The sequence below is a fragment of the Heterodontus francisci genome, chromosome 36 (genome assembly GCF_036365525.1).
Source record: "Heterodontus francisci isolate sHetFra1 chromosome 36, sHetFra1.hap1, whole genome shotgun sequence".
NCBI lineage: Eukaryota > Metazoa > Chordata > Chondrichthyes > Heterodontiformes > Heterodontidae > Heterodontus > Heterodontus francisci.
This window is the reverse complement of record NC_090406.1, coordinates 37,157,838-37,183,874: the sequence shown is the minus strand read 5'-3', so window position 1 is coordinate 37,183,874 and position 26,037 is coordinate 37,157,838. Positions and strand designations below refer to the sequence as shown.

The window sequence follows — 26,037 nt, the reverse complement described above, 5'->3', positions numbered from 1 at the left end:
AGGTGCTGGGATGGTGCAGCCATCTGTCAGTAAACGGCATCAAAGGCTTTTGTAACTACTGTTTCTCCTTTAGCTGTGTAGAGACTGGTCATGCCAATCTTGCCTCCAGCTAAAGTCTCCTGTCTGTGCCAAGTTTGCTAATCGTGTCTCAGTAGTGGGAGTGCTACAATTTTCCTTTTTGTCCTGACTGGGCCTTAGTTTAATATCTCAGCTAAAAGGCAGCTCCTGCAACCGTGCAACACCCCTACAGTACTTCACTGAGGGATTAATCTGGATTATGTGCTCAAGTCTCTGAACCATATCTACCTGATTCAGAGGCAAGAGTTCGAGCCTGATTGAGAGAATGGGACAAATATTTCAAAGTATTCTTCACTATCTGCTTCTGGGTATATCCATTCTACACACGAGCCTCTGCATAAAAATAGTTAAATGCATATTACTTGTACACTTTCCGCGTTCTAAATTTGAGCCATGTCTACTGGTCCTAGAACTTCTGATAATCCAAAAATATTTATTGAGTTTGATTTATCTGTTCTCTTGATGATCTTCAATACTTGAATAATTTTTCCCTCAACCTTCTCCAGAGTAAAAAAAAAATCCCAGGTTCTACACTCTGTCCTCCTAGCTCGGATGCCTTAAACTTAGTATCAGTTTGCTTGCCCTTTGCACTGACTCTAGAGCCTGAACATCCTTGCTGTAGTATGGTAACCCGAACTGTAGAGAGTACTTCAGGTGAGGTCATACCAGTGCATCATCACCTCGTGGAACTTGCACTCAAACCCCTATCTGTAGATCTGGTTGGCTGTCCTTAATGTTCTTGCACACTGCACTGTTCATTTTAACGAGCTATTCACCAGCACTCCCAAATTCCTCTTTCAGGTTGTATCATATAGCCTAGAGTCTTATGGTTTATATTACCACTGTTTGTTTTCCTCTCCATTCTCATAACCTTACATATATCAATGTTAAATGCCATTTGCCACTCATTGAAATCGCCCCCCACCCAACCTATCCTGGTCCCTTTATAATATATGGAAAGACTCCGGTCTGGAAGCATCTGTGGAGAGAGAGAAACACAGTTAACGTTTCAGGTCTGTAACCTTTCATCAGAATCTGAAACATTCACTCGGTTTCTCTCTTCACATTGCCCTCTTCATAGAGGCTGACAGACCTGCTGAGTATTTCCAGCATTTTCTGTTTAAATTTCAGATTTCCAGCATCTGCAGTATTTTTGCTTTTGGGGGGAATTATATGCTCTACCCTGTGGCGGGTTTGGAGGCAAGCATAAAATCGGGTGGATGGTGGCGGGGGTGTCCCACCACCATTCTGGCTGCGCTAAAATTTAGCCTGGGACGGAAAGGCCTGTGAACAACCTTCCTGCCCCACTGCCAATTGAAGTCCTTAACTGGGCAATTAACCCCCAATTAAGGACCTCTTCCCACTGCAATTAGCCATGCGGCAGGCACCCCTGTCGCTGCACGGGAAGCATAGCGCAAAAAACCTGAAGGGGGGGCCCGCTAAGGGCTGCCCCCTGTCCTTGCTGCCAACCACTTCTCCCCTCCCCCACCATCCCCACCCCACGAGACCCCTCCCGCCCTGACCCACCTGAGGCCTGGTTCCAGCAACACTCCTCGGCCTCCGATAGGTGCACCTGCAGCAGCAGCAGCCACCGCCCTCTGATTGGCCGGCAGCTCTGTAAGGGTGGGACTTGTGGTAACAGGGACCTTGATCCTGTGGAAGGCCCGCCACTGTCCATTTAAGGGCCTGATTGACTCTAAATTCGGCAGGCCTTCCAGAGAAGAGGCAACACGGGAATCTCGGTGTCAGTTTCTCCGGACGTCGAGACCCCGTTGCCAGGATAAAATTCCCCCCTTTGTGTCACATCCCTTTATATTTGGTTTGCTTGTTACACTACTATTTGAACGCCCTCCCCACCCTCAATTTAGTTTCATCTGAAAAATTAGATAACTTTCTTCCCAATCATGCATGTACTATGAACAGCAATGGCCCAGTATTGATCTTTGTGGTACCCCTACTAATATCATCTTACCATGTCCGTGCAGCTGCATTCATGAAAGCAAAAATGGAAGAAAAGTGAGATAAAGACTGAAACAGGCAAAGAAAAGGGAACCAAATGGGGGCAGAGATTACTGTCTGAAATTGTTGAACTCAGTGAGTCCAGAAGGTTGTAAAGTGCCTAATTGAAAGATGAGGTGTTGTTCTTCGAGCTTGCATTGAGCTTCATTGGATCATTGCAGTAGGCCAAGGACAGGTCAGCGTGAGAGCAAGGTGGAAAATTAAAATGGCGGGCCACCGGAAGCTAGGGGTCGTGCTTGTGCACTGAACAGAGGTATTCCGCAAAGCAATCACCCAATCTACATTTGGTCTCCCCCAATGTACAGCAGACTGCATTGTGAGCAGCTGTCTGTTTTTCATCTATCTGTTTTGATACTGGTTAAAGAGGGAGTACTGCCATGGAGAATTTCCTGCACTTCTCCGAGTAGTTCCATGAATTCTTTAACATCTACCTGAAACACCAGAGCAGCACCTTGGGTTAACATCCCATCTAAAAAAAACGGCACCTTTGGCAATGTAGCACTCAATCAGTACTCCACTGGGTGTCAGACAACATTTATCTGCTCAGGTTTTGCGGTAGAGTTTGAACCCACAACTTGCTGATTGAGTGCTATGCATGATCCGCACTGGCACTTCCAAATATACAAATTACATATGCATTTCCACCATTCTAATAGAGTAAATCCAGAACACACCTCTTCTGCCTTCTGTCCTCCTTACATGCTCATGCTCTATTTTTCTCGCTGTCTCAGTCATTAGCTTTTATTTAGTTTAGTTTAGTTTAGAGATACAGCACTGAAACAGGCCCTTCGGCCCACCAAGTCTGTGCCGACCATCAACCACCCATTTATACTAATCCTACACTAATCCCATATTCCTACCACATCCCCACCTGTCCCTATATATTTCCCTACCACCTACCTATACTAGGGGCAATTTATAATGGCGAATTAACCTATCAACCTGCAAGTCTTTTCTAGATTCTGCATTCTTGCCCTTTTTCTTAACTGCTTTTCAAATCCTTTTTTTTTCCTCTTGAGCTAATCATTAGTCCTCAATTCTTGCTTTTTTTGCCCCCTACACTTTTTCAACCCGTGATATTTCTGTACTTTTGGACCCCCTCCCCCGCACCTCAGTTTCTTTATAATTTTTTAAAAATATAATAAATGAGTTAAGATGAGGAGAAAGCTAAGGACAAGAAAGGGCCTTTCACCCTTCCAAGCTCATTCTTGTAATACTCTGACTCACCAGCCTTGCAATTGCCATCCAAACTGCCAGTGCATCCTAATAGAGAGATGCTTTTCCTTGGTATCGCCTCAGCCATTTTGGATGTTGTATCTGCTACTTTTTTTCCCCCCAATCTTTTGTCAGTATGTGATGCTGAAGGGCAAATAAGCCATGATGCAAAGCACATGGGAAGCTTCATTTGCAGTAACGACAACTTAACACTGGTAATTTCAGGAAAGTGAATATTTGACATTTTCACATTACGTTCACCTGAACTGTAGAAAAGCCCCCAATAGATTCTGTCCTTCTAGACTTGTTTCTGAAGTGAGAATGCTTTGCTGCACAAGACTAGAGTGAAGTACTGATGGGTATGGGCCTGCTGCTCGTGATGTTCTGGCTTTGTGTGTGTTTTTAATCTTATAAAATATTGGTACTTGTAAATAAGCCAAAAGAATGTATTCTGTGGCAATAAGGGATTTGAACCTCCAGACAAATGCTTCATTCCTCGTTCTGGTTTGGTTTTCTGCCACTTACCTACTTTTGTTTTTAGGCTAATTCTGAGCGAGCTCTTGCAGACCTGGAGACAGAATATAGTTCACTCTATACCATTCTCGATGAGATGAAGGAAGATATGGTAACAAAGATTAAGCAAGAACGAGCCAGCAAAACGTATGAACTGCAGGTAGGTCCTGTCATCCCAGTGAGGCTGCCAGGGAGGGCAGCCATTATAGTAATGGCTTAGTGCAGCCTAAGCCATAGCCGATGGCAGCTGTGTCAATTATAGGATAAATGAAGACGACAAAAGCCATTCAGTCAATCATAGCTTGTCCATCTTACAAACTCTAGTGTCCCGTCACTGTATCCACCCAGTGGCATGGCCACAGGTGGGCTATGGCCCACTCAGTTTGCAGGTTAATAAGATGTTCATTATGTCAGAATCGTGTAAGTGCATGCTTGTTCCATTCAGGTATCGAAAACAGACACATTTGCACTAGCACTGCACAGTGGAAAAGTGTGTACAATGATGTATTCTGGGGTTTTCAGTTGCTGTGAATCTTTGTAGGATGATCTCTGAATCAATATCCTGAAACATGTTTTTCTACCCTTCAGACACCAAACCTGCTACTGCAGAAGGGTCAGTTTGCTATCTAGTTGATCAACTTATAATCTGTAATTACAATGTTGAGTCAGTCTCAGCCCCATCTGGTGCTGTATTTATTACTGAGCTGGGAAAAATGGATGTTGGGGGTTGGGGAAAGAGAGAGAGAAATATAGCAACTGGACAACAGAAAGGAGCTGAAGCTGAGTGCTTGCATTTATATAGTACCTGTCATGTCCTTGGAACATCCCAAAGGATTTTACAATCCATAACTTACTTTTAAGGTTAGGAAAATGTGTCAGCCAATTGTAACACAAGATCCCAAAAACAGCATATGAGCCAAATGGCCAGTTTATTGGTTTTGGTGGTGTTGGTTGAAGGATAAATGTTAGTTGGGACACACTGGGAAAGCACTGCTGCTGCTCTTCAAAAAGTGCCACAGGATCTTTTACATTCACTTGAGCAGGTAGAAAGGCCCTCAGTTTACTATCTCATTCAAAAGAAGGCCCTTCCAATAATATAGCACTCCCTCAGTTCTACACTGAATATCAGCTTGGATTATGTGCTTAAGACCTGGAGTGATGTTTAAACCCACAACCTTCTGACTGAAAAGAATGCTGGCACTGAGTCAAACTAATGCTAGTTTGAAGGAAATAGAAGTCAACATGCTCTTTGTGTGGCAGCTTCTGATTCCTTGCTGGTGTTTGTTTCTGGCTGTGAAACCATTCTTTTCTGCAGAGCTGGGATTCAGTGCTGCTTCCTATCTTTCTCTTGCTATCCAGTGAGAAAGGGGAAGGTATGAATACTATTGAGATACTGGACACAGCAGTATTCCTAGGAGAATTGAAAGGCTGTACTAAATTACAGAACCTCTAGTTTTCCTGCGTGCAAGTACCTGGCCTCCACTTGGCTCACCATGTGGAGAACTGCACATATAGCCATGTCTCATCATTCCAGAGTGTAGCATTGCTGAAGGAGCCCTGGAGCAAGACACTGTGACCTTTGTGCATAGCCATTGGTTCAAGTTTATTCAAAGGGATATATGGTTCTGACTGACCTTTCCAAGACTCAGTCTGTTCAGTCGAACCAACGGGAACTGAAAACTTGCTGAGAGTGATTTTAATAATTAAAAAAAGAGGTGGGATCAAAGATGATCTCTATCTTACTTATTAATGCTACTGCGGCCAGTGTTTTTCTGAACTTTGCTTCCCTTGTTACTCCTAAACTCCAAATATTCTGTCCTACATTCTCTTACTCCTCTCTGCATCAAAACCAAGTTGAAATCAGGACTTGCTGAGCTGTCGCCTACTGTAATCCGCCTACAAGACTTGAAACGGCGATCTTCTGTTCCACCAACCTGCAGGCTTTTAAGATTCTAGCTCAATGCTTTTTTTCTCAAAGGAATTCTATTCTTTTCAACCTTGGTGCCCTGCATTGAAGGCCTTGGCCCTTCATTTAGATTCTAACCAACATGTTCGTCTGACCCATTGAGTCACTAAAACTTAGCATTTCCGTTGATCCCTGCATCAATGATTATTTCACACCTCCTTTCTCCTGCCAGAATCAGCTGACCGTCTGCACTAAGGCTTTGGAGAGTTCAGAGGAACTGCTGGAGTTTGCAAACCAGACGCTGGACACCGCGAACTCTGATGGATTAAGCCAGGTATTGTTTTTTTCCCCCAAATTGTCCCTTGTTTAGGAAATTTCATTTGTGTAATTTCGAAGAAATGTTGTGGACTACATATGTCACAGAAGTGTTTAAAGCAGCTGTTCTCCTTGGAGAAGAAAAGATTAAGAGCAGATTTGATAGAGGTGTTCAAAATCATCAGGGGTCTAAACAGAGTAGATAGGGAGAAACTGTTCCCATTGGTGGACGGATCAAGAACAAGAGGGCACAGATTTAAGGTAATTGGCAGAAGAAGCAATAGCGGCATGAGGAAAAACATTTTCTCACAGCAAGTGGTTAGGATCTGGAATGCACTGCCTGAGTGTGGTGGAGGGAGGTTCAATTGAGGCATTCAAGAGGGAATTGGATAATTATCTGAAGAGAAAAAATTTGCTGGGCTACGGGGAAAAGGTGGGGGAGTGGGACCAGATAAGTTGCTCTTGCGGAGAGCCAGCACAGACACAATGGCCAAATGGTCTCCTTCTGCATAGTAGTCCTCCTGTGATTCTATATATGACGAAATAATCATATGTGAATAAATCTTAATTTTTAAATTTACATAAATCTTCTCCACACAAGGCAGAGAATATAATTGAATAAAATAGAGGGAAGCTAATTAAAAAGGAGCCAGTTTTGTCCAGTGAGCTAAAATAAAAAGATTACTGGACCTTTTTTGAGTCATTGCTTGTTCTCAAACCAACAGTCCAATCCGCTAACAGTATTGCATTTACTGATTGGTCTGCTGTTTACCAGTCTTCTGTTCAGTATTCCCTACCCTCGTCTGATTCTTATTGGGGATCTGGATTGCACAGGATGCTTTCCTGTACCTGCCCAAACGACCATTTTCACTGATGAGCCTGAATGAAATAAAACTATTCGACAATGGGGGCATTTCAACTGAGCCTGAATCTCTTCGCAGCAAGCATCCATGTATGCTAATTTTCCAGCAACAATCGCTGGATAGTAATCAGAACTAGGAGGTCAGGCTGTCTTTTTTTTTTACTTTTCAGTCCGTAGCCCTGAATTGCTGAAACTAATTATAAAACCTTAACGGACACCCAGCAGAAAACAGCTAGCCCAAGCATCAAACCTTCCTTGTCTGATTAGTTCTGTTCCTTTGTTGGGCAGTGCATTTACTAACTGAGTCATTGGGATGCTATCGGTCTTGTTTTATGAAAAGTAAAATGTTCATGATTTTTCTCCCTCCTCCCTTGAATGCTTTTTTCCTATACAATGTTAGTTAAAAATACTGAGATACTTTTTGGATGCTTGTACTTATATTTGATATTTATAAAGTCTGGGAGCAATTAAGTTTCTTTTTAAGATGCCTCCAATTGTAAAGGCAGTGTGAAGACTTCAAAATACCTTTGTGTAATGGTAGCACATTTTAGAAATTGATGTGAAAACTGTTTAAGAAATAGGACCGAGATTTGGGAAGGAAAGAAAATGGTCAAGCAGAATTAACATGTTTAAATACTTTCAGTATTTGTTAAATAGTTTAAGTATTAGTAAATCTATTCTTGCTATTTGAGTAGATTGGTTACTGCTAATTTTTGCTTTCATGTCACAATGCTAAGAAATAAACAAAACTGGTCAGCCTAGAAATAGGACGTTTTCTGGACCAATTGGCACTCTAGAAATTAATCAAAGCTATGTATCAAGTTCTATTGGTTGTGGGGGCAATTGTGTGTCCAGTCTAGGCTTCTATAATTGCTGTTTTTTACAGTGCTATATTTTCTATTTATGTTTGAATGCTTTCTATATCTGCAGCAAGAAAAATAATTAGCTTTAATTTTTAAAAATCGAGCTCCTGCAGCTTCAGCTGGCTGTGTGGATGTGGCCAATGGCCAGTTTATCTGATGACAGCAATATAAAAACGTTTTTGCTTAACAGGAGTTTGAATAATTGTGCTTATTTGCATGTTTGACTTTCTGTCTCTTCTCTCCTTTCTGCTTCAAAGGCTGCCAAGCAGATTAAAGATAGGTATTGTAAATTACTTTTTGTTTCCAATGCATGTTTATATCACTCTAATCTGAATTAAGGACTGCATGAATTTTTGACCTCCCTCTCAATGCTTACTAAACCCCTTGCCTCATGTGTTGGTTGTTCTAGAAATTAACCCTTTTATATATTTCCCTATAGAAAATATATAGAATATCCAGAAGTTACCCTGTTAGAGATGTAAGGCAGTCACTTAATGCTGAGTACTGCTGACCTATAATCAGAAGCTTAAGCATTTTCCTATCTGCAAAAGTTTCCTAAGCAAACAATTGGACTCTGAGTCTTGTGTCCACTAAACAGTTAGACTTTGCATCCTTAGTGTTCTACTTTAGCAGGGAAATAATACATTAGACATTACGCCGGAGTATATTCCTGACCTTATTTTTAAAAATATTATCTGGCTTACTGTGAGCAACTGCCAGTAACTTGTCTGCCTCTAATTACAAAGCCTAAGGAAAGAATTGTTGAATCATGCTTTGATGAGTTCGAAACATCTATAATGAAGATTTTAATGTGGATCAGTGACTACAAGCTAAAGAAAGTAATTAGTTTTGAACTGGTAGACAGAGCTTGAAGTATGTCTACAAACCCTTGGATGTTGGCATGTTCACATCCCAGGATTATCAAAGTCTCTTCACTTGTGCTTTGAAGCAATCGGACAGTCTGGGTGTAGTGGGGAATGGAGTTCTTCGTATTCAGAAATACCCTGCTCCATCAGTGCCAATGTATAGAAAAAATATAGTCGCATCTATTTGCTACAGACCTTTCCTGCCTTAATACCTTGTCTAACACCAATCTGTCAAGCTCAGTTTTGAAATTTTCAATTGATATATCCTGAACAGCTTTTTGGGGAGAAAGTTCAAAGATTTCCACTACCCTTTGTGTAAATAAGTGCTTTTAGACATCACCCCTAAATGACCTAGCTCTAATTTTAAGTTTAAGCCACTTTATTCTCAACTCCCACACCAGAGGAAATCGTTTCTCTCTACCCTATCAAATCCTTTAATCTTCATAAACATCAATTAGGTCACCCTTAATCTTCTATATTCAAACAAATACAAGCCTACTGTATGCAACCTGCCTCATAATTTAACCTTTTTTTAGCCCTGGTATTGTGTAATGACAATATAATAACTTCATAAAATAGTTTCTTATCAAATCTGAATTCATGAAATGAACAATTTCTTCAATGTTATTCAAAGCCATCAAAAAGAATTTGGATTTGGGCTTACTTTCACCACTGGTGCACAACTGTGGCCCTCCGAAAGATTCGAAGCTCTTTGACCTTTTCACTAGAGCTCAGTAGCTGCAATTATAACTATTGGGTCATTGTGATGGTTTATGTGTTGTGTTGACTTCAGCTCTACATACTTTAAATGGATCTTATTGTTGGCACACCAGAGCTGTCATAAAATTGCACAGGTGATGGTTAATGAAAGGGGTGTATGTGGTTGGAAAGGAGATATACTTGTACACTGTTTATGGAGCTGATTTCAGTAAGACTCCTATGGTATTGAGTCTGTCTCTCTGCTAATTAATCTGCCCTGTTTACAGTATGGTTTCAACAACAGGAAAGGAAAAAAGATGTTCATACTGGCCAAAACAATATGGCTGCTGCCAAACCCTGCTGCCTTTCTCCAACTTTAAGCCCTACTGTAATGGATTTGTGTAAAATGATCACTTAACTATGTGTGACCAACACCCAGTATATAACATTTTGTGTGTTTGTGCACTTTTAATTTTAAAAAAAAAATTGAAAACAACTTGACAAGGTTTTAAAAGGAAAGGGTTACAAGGTTTTATGATCTTGGGGGCAAATGAATTGAAGTAGGATGTTTTCATAGAGGCGAGGAGGGAGAACATAATTATGGTGTATTTGAGAAGCAAGACTGGAAAGCTGAGCGGAGCAATAACCACAGTCATGTATGTCAGAGACAATAAGGATTGTAATGGAGACACTGGTTGGGAATGAGAGAAAAATCTGCTCACTAAGATGAAAGTTGTTCATTGAATATGACTCCATCATCCAGTATTGTCATTAAGCACGCCCAGGTTAGGTATAACACCGCCATATCTAGAACAAAACTCTATTTTACAGTGTGCTGGCATATTAGCCCTAATATGAATATTTTGACTTGCTGCACTAGAAACTTTGAGAGTGGCAATTAATGAAAGTTAGCAGTTTTGTGCCATAGGTCTGTTCCTGCTAGGAGTGAGTTGAGCCTTGGTAAAGCCCATTATACACACTCATTTCATGTAGAATGGTTTCAGCCAACACACAAGCTACTTCCAATAGACAGCTTGGACTGGATTTTTATTTGACACAAAAGGCTAGTAACTAACCTACTCTGCCACCCAGTTTTTCTTCTCTCCCTACCTCCCAATGCCTTCCTCACCCCCAAACATTTGTTTAATACCTATAAATCTTTTTATGGTCAAGAACAGTTTTTTTTAAAAAAATACAAAATGCAAATACATTTTGTAGGCAGCAAATTTTATACTACAGCAATAAAACTGCTTCAGTTTGATTTAAATATTTCTATTCACCCATCTATTTTTCACATTTTTCTACCTCTTACTGCCCTTATGCCATCACAATTTCCAGACCAAATGGGTGATTGGACAACTTCCTTTGTAGCGTCTCCAGTAGCACATTACAATAGGAACATTTCCAGAGCACCAGAATAATGTATATATTAATATAATAACCAGTCTCACCAAATCCCAACATTCTTGTCACAACATCCATTTTTAGCCGTTATTTTTTTTCCTTTATTTTTTTTAAGGCTTCAAGAGTACCCTTGCCCTTACAAGCTGCACGTTTCCCCAATTAAGACGATGTCTGAGACTTCTGTAACAATTCAGATACATCATTTTAAACTTTGTAAATTGTATTCCTAAATACCTGAGAATTAGGTGCTATTGATGTCTGCAAACTGAACTAATCAAATACTCCTTGAGACACAGTAGTCCTTTGACTTTTGGGTGGGTGATTGTCTGTCTATGGAGTGTGATAGGCCAGATTCTGGATTCGTGAACATGAATGATTACCTTTAGGGAATATGGAATATTTACATAAAGCTTTTTCCCCCTAAGAACTTGAATGGGTGGAGTTGAATCCATGTGCAGTCGATTGTATAATGATGTGTGGCAGCGTAGTTCATGATAAGTTAGTGGGTAGATTGAACATGGGCTCTATGGAAGGTATGAGCTTAATGGGCCAAATGGCCTTTCCTCATTGTATGCTTTTGAGCTCAGGGTGAAGCAACATGCCATCGTGTTTGCAGCCTGTGAAGGTCTAGAGAGAGACCCATGGCTTAAAATAGGTTGCTCAATATCTGTTATAGACTTCCATTAACTTTTGCTTTGAAAGGACATGTTTTTAAAATCCATTTTGTCAGTGGTCGTTTCACCTATTTTCCAAAGACTTTGGAAGGAAAGTTGAATGAGTTATTTATAATGGTGGTACTTGTGTTTGTTGTGCAGTGTTACCATGGCACCAGCATTCAGGCTGTCGTTGAAGGCCAAAGCCAGTGACAATATGAGTCATCTAATGGTCGACTTCTCCCAAGAACAAAGGATCCTTCGTTCACTGAAGTTCTTGCCAGGTAAGAAAGTAAGATAAAAATGTTCTTCCTGTGGTCTACTCTTGGCAAGTTCACAATCTTACCTGAATAGTGGTCTAGGTAGAATAGTGCAGGCGCAAATTCCTGAAATACTTCAAGAGGTATTTAGCTATCATTACGGAGGGGCTGGCGATTGGATTATGAAAGGCTAAGCTAGATGGGTCAAATGGTTTCCTTCATCTATGCTTATTCCTGCAACCAATGATTTGTAGGCAAGCACTTTTGGACAAGGAGTGATGGAAAATAAAGCAACCTGTTCTGACCTTGCACACCACTGAACAACACTGGCAGAAATATAGGAGTAGATTGCCAGCCTACTCTCTTGGCTGGCTCATGGGAACATTGAGTTGATCAACCTTGATCAATGGAACAACCTAAGCCAGCATGCCTTATACCTGGCCTTACACGCTGTCCATGTGCCAGTACCAGCTGGCAAAAATGTCTGTTGCACTGTTAATGCGAAGACATGCATTTTTAGTCAGCGTTCTGTATCTGTGTGAGAAAGTTATAAACTGGATGGTCACTGATCTTCCAATAAAGATGTTAGACTACTGACTGCCAAGACAAAAATCTCTTGCCTTGCCGGGTACGTTATGTACTTTTGAAGTTCATTTTTATAAGGCGATATTCAAGAGCTCAGTTGGTAAACATTCTGTCCAGTGTGGAACAGAGCACTGGAGACCAACCTGATTCAAGGTTCAATATTTGGTCTCTGCTAAATTAGCAGATTTCTAATGGAGTAACACTAAGAGTGCTACAATTGCCCTCTGTATGGCTGGGCTAGAAAGGGTCCCACTCCTAACCGCTATCTAGTGAGCCCTACTACAAGTACCCTGTCTGATGACTTCTTGGTGCTGATGTTCGGTGTCTTGACTTCTACGTTAAGAATGCTCGTATAGACAGGGTACCAGAGAATGGTTAGTGCTTTCAGGGGAATGGTGAGGAAAATGTATTCCATAACATGCAACTATAACTGTCAGCTCTAGATCACTCTCTCTTTGGCCTCCTTGTCTCGAGAGACAATGGGTAAGCGCCTGGAGGTGGTCAGTGGTTTGTGAAGCAGTGGCTGGAGTGGCTATAAAGGCCAGTTCTAGAGTGACAGACTCTTCCACAGGCACTGCAAATAAAATTGGTTGTCGGGGCTGTTACACCATTGGCTCTCTCCTTGCGCTTCTGTCTTTTTCTTTTGTCTTTATTTTAAGTTGTCTTTATTTTCACCATCTTTTGTAATCAGTACCAAGTATTCCAGAAATAGATGCATCTGAGTGCCTGGTAGCAGACAACTGTGTGACTGTGGTCTGGAGAATGACTGAAGAGGACGGAAAGATTGATCACTACATATTAGAATATCGGAAAACCAACTATGAAGGGACCCCCCGGCTAAAGGAAGAGCATCCTTGGATGGTGAGAGAAGGCATCAAGGAGCAGGAATTCACCTTGTCAGGTAATTGTATCTGAAAGATGGCACCTCTGACCATGTCGCCTTCCCACAGTATTTTGCTGAAGTGTCAGGCCAGATTGTGTGCTCAAGTCCCTCGAACAAAGCTTGAACCCATGATCTACTGATTTTGGAGATGATGGTGCTGTCGCTCTTTGATCAGAAATTATGCCCCAACCTGCCAACCAATTTTGTTTTTCTTTCACCGATAATGCAACTCAACTGGTAATGCCTTTTGAGACAGAAGGTTGTGGATTTAAGCCCAAATCAAGAATTTCAGCACATAATTTTGGATGACAACAATGTAGTGCAGAGAACAGTGCATTATTGAAGGTGCTATGCTTCAGATTAATTGCTACATTGAAGCCATGTCTGCCAGTTCAGATGGACATTAAAGATTGCATGACATTATTTATAGAGAAGGGAATTCTGCCAGTGTTTTGGATAACATTCCTCCTTCAAACAATACCACCAGAACCAGCTAAACTGGTCACTCGTTGCATTGCTCTTTGTGGGGCATGATGTGTATTAAATAGTAAATGAAGATTGTGGGACTGCATTTCAGGATTAATTTGGGACGCATTTTGTGACATTTTGATGTGACGTGTTATGTAAATGCAAGTTTTATTTTTATATGCATGGTGTGTACTTTACAAGTATATTTTACAGTTGAGGAAGACTACTGTACATTACATTATTGTACAGGGTGTTGATAAAGCCCATGCGCAAATTAATCAATTTGGATGTATGCATGTAGAAACTTGTTCATCCAATTCTTGAGTGCTGCATTTTTCCTATAATGAGCAGTGAATTTTCTTCTCACGCCAGTTCTACTCGTCATAACACATAGTTCACTTTTTCTTCCACCGTTACCATTTTCAATCAGGAAAACATTAACATTCCATTAGCATGAGCGTTAAAAAAAAAAAAGTTATGAATTATGCTTTCATATACCATTTACAATTTGTTTCTACCATGTGTACATCCAAAGTTGTTGGAGTTTAAATTTGCGCAAGGATTTTATGTTTACATATTAATTTGTGCGTCTTATGCGCTTCTTCCATTTTTCTCCTTTCTTTTGTGAAGTATGTCACTACCAGAGTACTGTTGCACATGTTCTAATGTCCAAGAGTAATACACCATCATGTGTAAGCAAAGTAATAAGTTTATCAGCCATCTGGTGATTGAGCTATGGGGAAGGGGGTCATAGCTGCCCTAAACCTATTGCTACTTATCACTGAAAAGCATTCTGACACAAGAACACTGCCTGATTTTCCTCTCTTTAGCCCAGGGAGGCTGAGACCAATTGTACCACTCCCATTTCTAACCCAGCTGAAATGAGCTAACTCAGTACAGACCTGAGGTCAAACACTGGAACCTTTTGGGATCTCTGTCTGTCAGGCTGACTACCACCCTAAGGAGGGTATTTATTCGCTAGGTTATCAGAGGTGCTTGATTTCCCTGTTAATGCAAATGATTTGTAACCTAAGGTTTTTCAATCTGCTTTGCCAGGATTGAAATTTGACACAAAATTCATCAACTTCCGGGTGAAAGCTTGCAACAAAGCTGTGGCTGGAGAGTTCTCTGAACCTGTCACACTGGAGACCAGTGGTTTGTAAATCAATTGTGCCTTACTTGCAGTAGTAAATTGATTTTCATGTGTTTTATTGTAGAGTTACTATCCTCATGGCCACATAAGCTTACTGCTCTTGTCCCATATAACTAGGACCATTGCTAATTTTAGCACAGATAATTAAATTTCACTTCTTTGATATTTTGACCCGTTTGATGGTTGCTACTGTGCTAATCTATTACATTGGCCTCAATATTGTGGTGGTAATGAGTGCAAAACTGACAGCAACTTCTGATGTCTGCACATAGGCAGTTAAGCACAGAAACCCAGAAGTTGCTGTCATGAGTTCCTGCTCCTCCACAGAGAGCGCTGTTGAAGTCCCCGCAGACAGAAATCTTAGAAACTGCTTGATTTGATATGAACTTCCACTTTTTACGCCATTAGTCTCACTATTGCTCTAGCCTTCATGCCAAAGGGCCATAGACATCTCTCCCCATTAGAGAGAGACAGTTGGTAATGTATAGCTTGAGGGTCAGCACTCCTCAAGCATGTGGTAAGGCGAGGAGGCAGGCCACTGTGGGATTGAACCCACGCTGTTGGCATCTTTCTGCATCACACTCTAGCCATCTAACCAACTGAGCTAACCATCCCCCAGTCTCGCTGTAAAAGCCCTTGAAAACATTATATAGATGAATGAGGTCTAACTGACTTTTTAATGGTGCATTACATAATAATTCCGGACAACTTCGCTGACTCTGGAAAAACATTATATTTGTGGAATGTCACATTTCTCCATTATGATAATGGTATTTAATATAATGAACTTTAAAAAATTTATTTTGGTATTTCAGATTCCACCTTAATCCCATGTGTATGTCCCAATTTTTATTTGGCTATCTGTGATTAAGTAGTGAAGAATAATCGGTGCTTTTTACTGCCTGGTTTGCTGTCTGTGAGAATTCTTCAAAGTGATTGGCTGCTTAACCTACTTGTTGACATCACTGTTGCTGGATGCCAGAGATTCCTGCGATTAGTGCCGCAATCAAATTAATGTTGGGAAAAGTGAACTCCACACCACAGAGCTTGCTGGATCTTTGTGGGCAGCTTTCTTTAAGGGCAATGGACAGTCATTGTAGAATTGATGAAATTTCAATTCCAGTATGTGACAAAATTTGATCATAGTAGGAGTCTACATATTTTAAATGTCTACAATTAAAGCTGGTGGGGGGCAGGGGGGGTGGCAGGGTGGTAGGACTACCTTGGGGATGAAAATATGGCAGAGGGACGTTCAATACCAAAAGGCAACACCATGAAATTTACAAAGATGAAGCCTTTTCCATGAGACCCATTTCATGCTCCCTCGATTCTATTCCAACTAAACTGCTGACTACCCAACATCCCCTCCTGGTCCTCTTGTTAGCTGATATTGTTCACAGTTGCTCTCCAAGTGTAGTTCCCTCTCCTTTTTAAGTCACTTGTCATCCCACTCCTCAAAAAAGTAATTAATTACCCCAATGTCCTTGCAAACTAGTGGCCCATCTCCAACCTCCCTTTTCTCTCAAGTCCTTGAATGTGTTATGTTCATTTTACACGGTTGACCACACCATCCTCCTCCAATCCACTGTCCTCCAGTTAGGGGAGACTGCTCTCACCTGATTCCATTCTTATCTATCCAATTGTAGCCAGAGAATCACGTCCAATGGCTTCTCTTCCTGCTCCCCCACCATTACCTCTGCTGACCCCAAGGAGCTAAACCTTGGCCCCCAACTATTTCTTACTACATGCTGCCCCTCAGCAACATCATCCAAAAGCACAGTATTAGTTTTCACATGTACACTGATGACACCTAGCTCTACCCCACCACCGCCTCTGTCAACTCCTCCACTATTGCTAAATTGTCAGATTGCTTATCCGTCATCTAGTATTGGATGGCTTCAAGAGCTGGTCAGGGGATGGAATTCTGCAGCAGGTAACCCACCTCCTGACTCCCCAAAGCCTGTCCACCATCCACAAGGCACAAGTCAGGAGTGTGATAGAATATTCTCCACTTGCTTGGATGGATGCAGCTCCAACAAAACTCAGGAAGCTCGACACCATCCAGGACAAAGCATCCACTTGATCGGCACTCCATCCACCACCTTTAAACATTCGCTCCCTCCACCTACCAGCTCAATGGCAGCAATACGTACCACATACAAGATGCACTGTGCAGCAACTCACCACGCCTCCTTTGACAGCACCTTCCAAATCCACAACCTCTTCCATCTAGAAAAACAAAGGGCAGCAGACATGTAGGAACACCACCATCTTCAGGTTCCCCTCCAAGCCACACACCATCCTGACTTGGAAATATATCGCCATTCCTTCACTGTCTCTGGGTCAAAATCCTGGAACGTCCTTCCTAACAGCACTGTGGGTATACCTACCGTGCATGGACTGCAGCAGTTCAAGAAGGCAACTCACCACCACCTTCTCAAGGGTAATTAGAGATGGGCAACCAATGCTGATCTTGCCAGCAACGCCCACATCCCATGGAGAAAAAAAGCAATTTCCTGCAATTAAATATTGGGATGTTTAGTTTAGTTTAGAGATACAGCACTGAAACAGGCCCTTCGGCCCACCGAGTCTGTGCCGACCATCAACCACCCATTTATACTAATCCTGCATCGTGCCATCGTTTTCAGTCACTGCTCCAAACTCTGTTCCCTAGCTTCAGACTCCATACTTCTCCCTGGCAACATTCTGAGATTAAACCAGTCTGTTTGCAACTTTGTTGTCACATTTGACCCCCAAGATGAGCTTCTGACCTCATACTTGTGCCATCACTAAGACTGTCTATTTCCACCTCCATAACATCGCCCCGTGTCAGCTCATCTGCTGCTGAAACCCTCATTCAAGCCTTTGTTGCCTCTAGACTTGAATCTTCCAATGCACTCCTGGCTAGTCTCCCACATTCTACCCTCTTTAAACTTGAGGTCAACCAAAACTCTGCTGCCCGTTCCTTAACTCGCACCAAGTCCCATTCCCCTATCGCCCCTGTGCTCGCTGGCCTACATTGGCTCCCAGTCAAGCAAGGTCTTGATTTTAAAGTTCTCATCCTTCTTTTCAAATCCCTCCCTAGCCACATCCCTCCCTATCTCTTTAATTTCCTCCAACCCCACAACCCTCTGAGATAACTGAACTGCTCTAATTCTGGCCTCTTGTGCGTCCCCGATTTTAATCGCTCCACCATTGGTTGCCGAGGCCATAAGCTCTGGAATATCCTCCCTACACCTCTGCGCCTCTCCTACCTGACTTTCCTTTTTAAGACATTCCTTAAAAACTACCTTTTTTGACCAAGCTTTTTGGTCATTTGACCTAATATCTCCTGATGTGGCTTGGTGTCATACTTTGTTTTATAATGCAGCTTGGGACACTTTATGTTAAAGGTACTATAGCAGTATTTTTTGTTATAATTGTTGTAGATTATTAAGGTATCCCAATTAGTTTGTCAGCTACAGTTATCTTCCAATAGTGGATTATGAGTTCAGCGCCTATTGCTGAGAATTAAAGCCATTTGTTTATCTTTTCCCACAGCATTTAATTTCAATTTGGATGCTGCAACCGCCCATCAGAATTTGAAAGTGGAGGACCACAGTGTGGAATGGGATGCATCAGGGGGCAAGGTGCAAGAAATCAAAGTCCGAGGAAAGGAAAACCGAAGTAGGACAGCCTCACCGGCTAATTCTCCAGCAAGGTACAAATCTCCAGTTATAGGGTCAAGATAAGTATGAGTGTATCCCAGACCCTTTCACTGGAAAGTCCCAGGCTATTTACAGACAAGAGGCCTAGCTGGCCTGCATGTGAAGCCCTAGAGATACATCCTCATCTCGAGCAACAAATTCAAATGGATTGTAACACAGCCAGCAGAGGGAAAGGGAGTTATTTTTTATGTATTCCTTCAATTCGGTGTAATGTAATTTTTCTTATGTGGCCTGCAGGACTCCACTATGCCACACGAGGAAGTAGCACCACTAAGACAAAATATACGAGCATCCCTGCTCTCATTCCTTTAACTCTGTTTGCTGCTGGTTTACTGAACCCACCTGGTCTATGCTGGCATTTGTGCTCCATGTGAGTCTCCTCGCATCCCTCTTCTTCTAACCCTATCATCATTTCCTCTTATGCCTTCCTCTCTGGCATAAATAGGATTAGTTGAATTGCTCCTATGACTGGCTATTAGGTGAAATGAAAGAGAAGTCAGAAAACTAGGAAGCGTTCTTTTTTGTTTTCTTTTAATTCCTGCTTAGGTGACATGCCGGTTCCCACTCTGTGATACCCGAGCATCATTATATGGAGCAGCACACAACTCCCAAGTTCCAAGTACACACATTTGCACAGCATTATTAAAATCCAAGATTAATTATTGAGCCACGATAATGGTAGCAAACATGATCATACCTGCTTTTGTCACATGCTGTGTTCCTAGTGGTATTGTCTGTACCTTTTTCCCTTTTTACTTCTACTCATTCCTCCTTGTGCACTTTTCATTAGCTTTGCTTGTAAGGCTTAAAACAACTTTACCACCGCCTATAAATCAAGCCCAGGCAGTCCGTTTGTCTCGGGTTATAATAGTGTCCTGTTCTGTGCTTTTTTTCAAATTAAGGAGCATTATTCAGTCACCAAAGAGAATGCCATCTGGAAGGAGCAGCAGAGATCGATTTACTGCAGAATCATACACAGTGCTAGGTAGGTACATGAAACGCAACACTTGACTGTCTAACCTTACAACGCACTCCCATGTTCAAGTGAAAGCCAAACTTTGACAGTATGTGGACTTAAACGGATCTTTTCAAAATCCATGGCACTGCAGTGTGACATCCCAGTAAATCTAATTAGGGCTAAGTATAGTGTAGAGATGGAAATTAGATCATGGACTACTCCCCCTATTCAAAATTTCATCAAAGCAAGATTTTTGACATGGAAAAGCAAATAAATCTGCAATATGAAGTGGACATAACTCCACATTTCCAATTTGCATTTGGAGAAGTTCTACTTTCCTTTAGAACCATAGGGCTGGATTTTGCCCCCCACCCCCCACCAACCCCACCAGAGCTGTGATCGGAGGCGGGCAGGGCCAGAAGTAGTCCTGCTGGCTGGTGTGCTGGTTCCACCATTTTTGCAGAGGCTCCAGGTTCTGTCACTGGGGGCCAGTTTAGGTGCCTGGAGGTGGGTACCTGTCAAGCAAGCTGGAGGTGGCAGGGGCACACTGGCCCTCCCTGCCTGTCTGGGTGAAGGAACACCACAGGCCACCATGTAGAGGGGTTTTCCCCCCACCCCCACAGTGATGGCCTGAATCTTTTTTCAACTAAAAATTTTAAGAAGTTGGAGACTGGGTGCCTCCATGGTGAAGTGCCCTCTCTCTTAGTTACCTTCCATTACAACCTGCTGCTCCTCTCAAGCTGGAGAGCCTCCAGCTTCAAGAACTTGCCTGCTGTCCTCAATTAGACTGAGAAACTGCCCCCATGCCAATTAAGGGGGTGACGCTGTGAAAATTCCAATGAGTGACCATAGTTCATCTCCCACATTACCAGGTGGATACAACTCAATGAGGCAGTGATTAGATCCCAAAGAGAAACTGGATAAAGTACAATCATGCAGTTACCAGAGGGATTCTTCAGTAACTGGAAAATGTTAGCAGGTCTGTGTCCTGTAGAAATACTCTTCAGAGAGAGGTAAAGGGGGAGGAATAACCTCTGGGTTTAACACTTTTTGTTTAAAACTTAAAAAAGAAAATTGGCCAGCAACACCACTTTCCTCTGGAATAAATCCTCAACTACATCACTCAGCAAAACTTATTTGAAATGCAGTCTATTTAGAGTTTTTCCTCCTGTGTATTAGGTTGAGATGTTGATTTTTTTTTTCTCTTTAAATTGTCGACACTCGATTCCAGAGCTAAATGTAGTTTTTGTTTGTGTTGAGCATACAGTGTTCGAGAAAACAGATTTGAGGTTCGTTCAGTTGAAATGGGAGATGGAACTGAATTTCATATGTGTTAATGTTAAACATTGTTTAGTAATAGCTCTCCCTTTCTGTTTTCCACAGGGGATACTCTAATTGACAGCGGACAGCATTACTGGGAGGTTACATTTGAAAGGGACAGCAAGGCTTTCATTGTAGGTGTGGCCTACAGGACTATGGGCAAATTTGACCAACTAGGAAAGACCAATGCCTCCTGGTGTCTTCACCTCAATAACTGGCTGCAAGTCAGCTTCACCGCCAAGCACAACAACAAGGCCAAAGTCCTGGACATCTCAGTACCTGAGAGAATCGGAGTTTATTGTAACTACAATGAAGGTATTGGGATTCCTTATCTCCTCTATCTTGGTACAAACCTGCTTTAAAACCAGGAACAGTCCACATTGTGTGTCTGCGATTTCAATTCTGTATACTGAATTTGTTCAATGTTCATTGAAACTTTGTTAGGGGTGATATTGATAACATAGCACATTGATACTGGTAATGATTTGATTACTTTTTTGATGTGCCGGTCAGTCTCGGCTATGTATTGCTGTGCACAAATGGCAGGGAAATTTTGTGCATTTCCTGGCAAAATCTTTGGCCATCATTGGCAGCGACCTAGAAACTGTCCCCCTACCAAGTTGCAGTAGGTACTGGGAAAGCTTTATGTTTGAGGAATGAATCAGTAACTTTTTAAAGCCTTAACTGCTGGGGTCACACACTCCATGGATTAACTTTTTATTTCTTTTACTGTTTTTCAACACCATTGCATGAGCTCAACATTAATGTTTTATTGATGACTGTCCTAGTACTTTAAAATTCTTGACTAAATTCCAGTTGTTGCTTCAGCCCTCTGCTATTCCCCCTCCATTCTCCAAAATTCCATATTTTAGTCTACATTTTTTCTTACCTAAATGTTTACTTTTTTCCTACTTTCTAAATTTAGCATTTAAATACTAATCAACAACTTCTATGCCGCTAACACCCCACTATCCATTCAGAAGCCATCAAAGAAGTTGCATTTATAAAGCACCTTTATTGCATCTCTTAGAACCATCCCAAATGACATATATAGAATGTTTAGATTTAGAGATACAGCACTGAAACAGGCCCTTCAGCCCACCGAGTCTGTGCCGACCATCAACCACCCATTTATACTAATCCTACACTAATTCCATATTCCTACCACATCCCCACCTGTCCCTATATTTCCCTACCACCTACCTATACTAGGGGCAATTGCTAATGGCCAATTCACCTATCAACCTGCAAGTCTTTGGCATGTGGGAGGAAACCGGAGCACCCAGAGGAAACCCACGCAGACACAGGGAGAACTTGCAAACTCCACACAGGCAGTACCCAGAATTGAACCCGGGTCGCTGGAGCTGTGAGGCTGCGGTGCTAACCACTGCGCCACTGTGCTGCCCTTATGTATAGCATATAGACAGCCCCTTCCCTCCCAGCTTCCTGTAAACCTATCAGCATATTATGAGGACATAGGGGAGGCGGTGGCATAGCGATATTGTCACTGGACTAGTAACCCAGAGACCCAGGGTATTGCTCTAGGGACATGGGTTCGAATCCCACCACAGCAGAAGGTGGAATTTGAATTCAATTAATAAATCTGGAATTAAAAAGCTAGTCTAATGATGGCCATGAAACCATTGTCGATTGTTGTAAAAACCCATCTGGTTCACTAATGTCCTTTTAGGGAAGGAAATCTGCTGTCCTTACCTGGTCTGGCCGACATGTGACTCCAGACCCACAGCAATGTGGTTGACTCTTACATGCCCTCTGAAATGGCCTAGTAAGCCACTCAGTTGGGGTATTTAGGGATGGGCAATAAATGCTGGCCTGGACAGTGACGCCCACATCCCATGAATGAATAAAAAAAAAAACAGGAGTAGGCCATTCAGCCTGTTGATCCTGCTCTGCCATTCAGTTTGATCATGGCCGATCATCTACCTCAATGCCACTTTCTTGCACTATCTCCAAATCCCTTGATGTCAATATCCCAATATTTATTGATTTCTGTCCTGAGCATGCTCAATGATTGAGCTTCCATAGCCTTCTGGGGTAGAGAATTCCAAAGATTCACCACCCTCTGAGTGAAGAAATTCCTCCTCATCTGAGTCTTAAATGGCCTTCCCCTGGTTCTAGACTCACCAGTCAGGGGAAACATCCTATCTACATCCACTCTGTCACGCCATGTAAGAATTTTATAAGTTTCAATGAGATCACCTCTCATTCTTTGAAACTCTAGAGAGGTACAGGCCCAGTTTCTTCAATCTCTCCTCCATAAGACAATCTCTCCATCCCAGGGATTAGTCTTGTGAACCTCTGTTCACTCCCTCTATGGTAAGCATATCCTTCCTTAGATGAGGAGACAAATTTGTGCACACTATTCCAAGTGCAGTCTCACCAAGGCCTCTATACAATTGCAGCAAGACTTCTTTTACTCCTGTACTCGAAATCCCTTGCAACGAAGGCCAACATACCATCTGCCTTCCTAATTGCTTGCTGCACCTGCATGCTAGCTTTTAGTGACTCATGAACAAGAACACCCAGGTCCTGGTGGACATCAAAACTTCCCAACCTCTCACCATTTAAGAAATACTCTATCTTTCTGTTTTTTCTACCAAAGTGGGTAACTTCACATTTAATCACATTATATTCCATCTGCCATGTTCTTGCCCATTCACCTAGCCTGTCCAAGTCCCCTTGATGCCTCCTTGCATCCTCTTCACAACTTACATTCCCACCTAGTTTTGTGTCATCAGCAAATTTGAAAACATTACATTTGGTTCCCACATCCAAATGATTTGTGTATATTGTGAACAGCTGTGGCCCCAGCACTGATCCTTGCGGTACCCCACTAGAAACAGCCTGCCATCCTGAGAATGACCCGTTTATTCCTACTCTCTGTTTTCTGTCTGTTAACCAGTTCTCAATCTATACCAGTATATTACCCCAATCCCATGTGCTCTAATTTTGTTTACTAACCTCCCTTATCAAAAGACTTCTGCGAATCCAAATACACCATATCCATTGGTTCTCCTTTTACCCTGTTGACAAGTAACATACTCAAAAAAAATTCCAACCGGTTTGTCAAACCTGATTTGCCTTTCATAAATATATGTTGACTCTGCCCAAAGTGTCTCATTACCACATCTTTTATAATAGATGCTGACATTTTCCTTACTACAAACGAACAGGTCTGTAGTTCCTCCTTTTCTCTCTCCCTCCTTTCTTAAATAGTGAGGTTACATTTGCTACTTTTCAGTCTATAGGAACCTTTCCAGAATCTTTAGAATTTTGAAAGATAAACACCAATGCATCCATTATCTCTATCTCTACAACCACCTCCTTCAACACTCTGGGATGTAGCGTTTCTGATCCAGGGGATTTAGCAACCTTCAATTCAGTTAATTTTTCCAAGTACTACCTCTTTATGAATACTAATTTCTTTCAGTTCCTCATTTTCACAAGTCCTTTGGTTCCCTGGTATTTCTGGAAGATTTTCTGTATCTTCCTCTGTGAAGACAGACACAAAGTAATTGTTTAGTTTCTCTGCCATTTCCCTATTCTCCATTATGAATTCTCCTCTGTCTGCTTGTAATGGACCCACATTTCTCCTTGCTGATCTTTTCCTTTTTGCATACCTAAAGAAGCTTTTGCAGTCCACCTTTATGTTTCTCGCTAGCTTGCATTCATATTCTCTCTTTCTTTTCTTTATCAGTTTCTTGGTCATTCATTGCTGGATTCTAAATTGCTCCCAATCCTCCAGCTTACTGCTTTTTCTGGCAACCATTATAAGCTACTTCCTTTGATCTAATACAATCTTTAACTTCTTTTGTTAGCCGCAATTGATTCATCTTTCCTGTTGGGTTTTTGTGTCTTAGAGGTATGTATATTTGTTGTAGATCATGTAATACCACTTTAAATAGTAGCCATTGCCTGTCTACTGTCAAATCTTTTTTAGTGTATTTTCCCAGTCCACCATAGCCGACTTGCCCCTCGTATCTTCATAGTTTCCTTTGTTCAGATTTGAGACCCTAGTTTCAGAATGAACTATATCTCTTTCAAACTTAATGTAAAATTTTATTATATTATGGTCACTATTTCCCAAAGGCTTCCTTACAGCAAGGTTATTAATTGGCCCTTTCTCATTACATAATATTAACTGGGCCTGTATTCTCTAGAGTTTCAAAGAATGAGAGGTGACCTCATTGAAACCTACAAAATAATTAAAGGGATAGACAGGGTAGATGCAGATAAGGTATTTCCCCTGGTTGGGGAGTCTAGAACCAGGGGACACAAATTCAAAATAAGGGGGAAGCCACTTAGGACAGAGATGAGGAGACATCTCTTTTCTCAGAGGGTTATGAATCTTTGGAATTCTTTACCCCAGAGGCCTGTGGAAGCTCAGTCATTGAGTATATTTAAAGAAAGATTGGTAGACCCCTAAATACAAATGACCTAAGGGGATATGAGGATAGTGCGGGGAAAAAAGCATGGAAGTAGATGATCAGTCATGATTGTATTGAATGGCGGAGCAGGCTCGATGGGCTGAATGTCCTGCTCCTGCATTTCTATGTTCGTAAATCTAAAATAGTCCAATCCCTAGTTGGTTCTTCAACATACTACTCCAAAAACCCATCTTGCACACACTCCAGGAACTCATTCTCCACAGCATTTGTGCTGATTAGGTTTTCCCAGTCTATATGTAAATTGAAGTTGCCCATTATTACTGTACTATATGTAAATTGAAGTTGCCCATTATTACTGTACTATATGTAAATTGAAGTTGCCCATTATTACTGTATTACCCAGGTTACATGCGCCTCTAATTTCTGGTTTACACTGTCCAACATTACCTCGACTATTTGGCCTATAAATAGCTCCCACCAATGTTTGCTGCTCCTTGCCGTTTCTTGGCTCCACCCAAATTGATTCTACATCTTGATCCTTTGATCTAAGATTCTCTCTCACTAATGTACTGATCTCGTCCCTTATTAAAAGCGTTGCCCCACATCCTTTTCATTTTTCCTTTCCTTCCTAAATGACGAATATCCTTGAATATTCAGTTCCCAGTCTTGGTCACCCTGTAACCATGTCTCTGTAATGGCAATTAAATCATACCCATTTACCTCTATTTGTGCCTTCAAATCGTCTACCTAGTTGCGAATGCTGCATGCATTCAGATAGAGTGCCTTAATTTTGTCTTTTAAACATTATTCCACATTCTGATTCTTTTTGATGCTTGCCTTTGCTTCGTCTGTTTTCTAACTTAGCTTATTACTTTTCTACTTCCTGTTACCAGTTTTGCTT

General features: G+C 41.7%; 1 protein-coding gene across 6 annotated transcripts in view; it reads left to right on the top strand.

Moving 5' to 3' along the window:
• The window catches only part of fsd1 (fibronectin type III and SPRY domain containing 1), a 47,589-nt gene that overhangs the window by 8,414 nt on the left and 13,138 nt on the right, over positions 1-26,037 (top strand). For all 6 annotated transcript variants that reach the window (XM_068016556.1, XM_068016560.1, XM_068016559.1 and 3 more), the window contains 9 exons: positions 3,854-3,985; positions 5,964-6,065; positions 8,029-8,051; positions 11,556-11,677; positions 12,930-13,139; positions 14,646-14,744; positions 18,283-18,442; positions 19,352-19,434; positions 20,791-21,042. In XM_068016556.1, the coding sequence (XP_067872657.1) occupies positions 3,854-3,985; positions 5,964-6,065; positions 8,029-8,051; positions 11,556-11,677; positions 12,930-13,139; positions 14,646-14,744; positions 18,283-18,442; positions 19,352-19,434; positions 20,791-21,042 (1,183 nt within the window). The remainder of the gene's footprint in view (positions 1-3,853; positions 3,986-5,963; positions 6,066-8,028; positions 8,052-11,555; positions 11,678-12,929; positions 13,140-14,645; positions 14,745-18,282; positions 18,443-19,351; positions 19,435-20,790; positions 21,043-26,037) is intronic.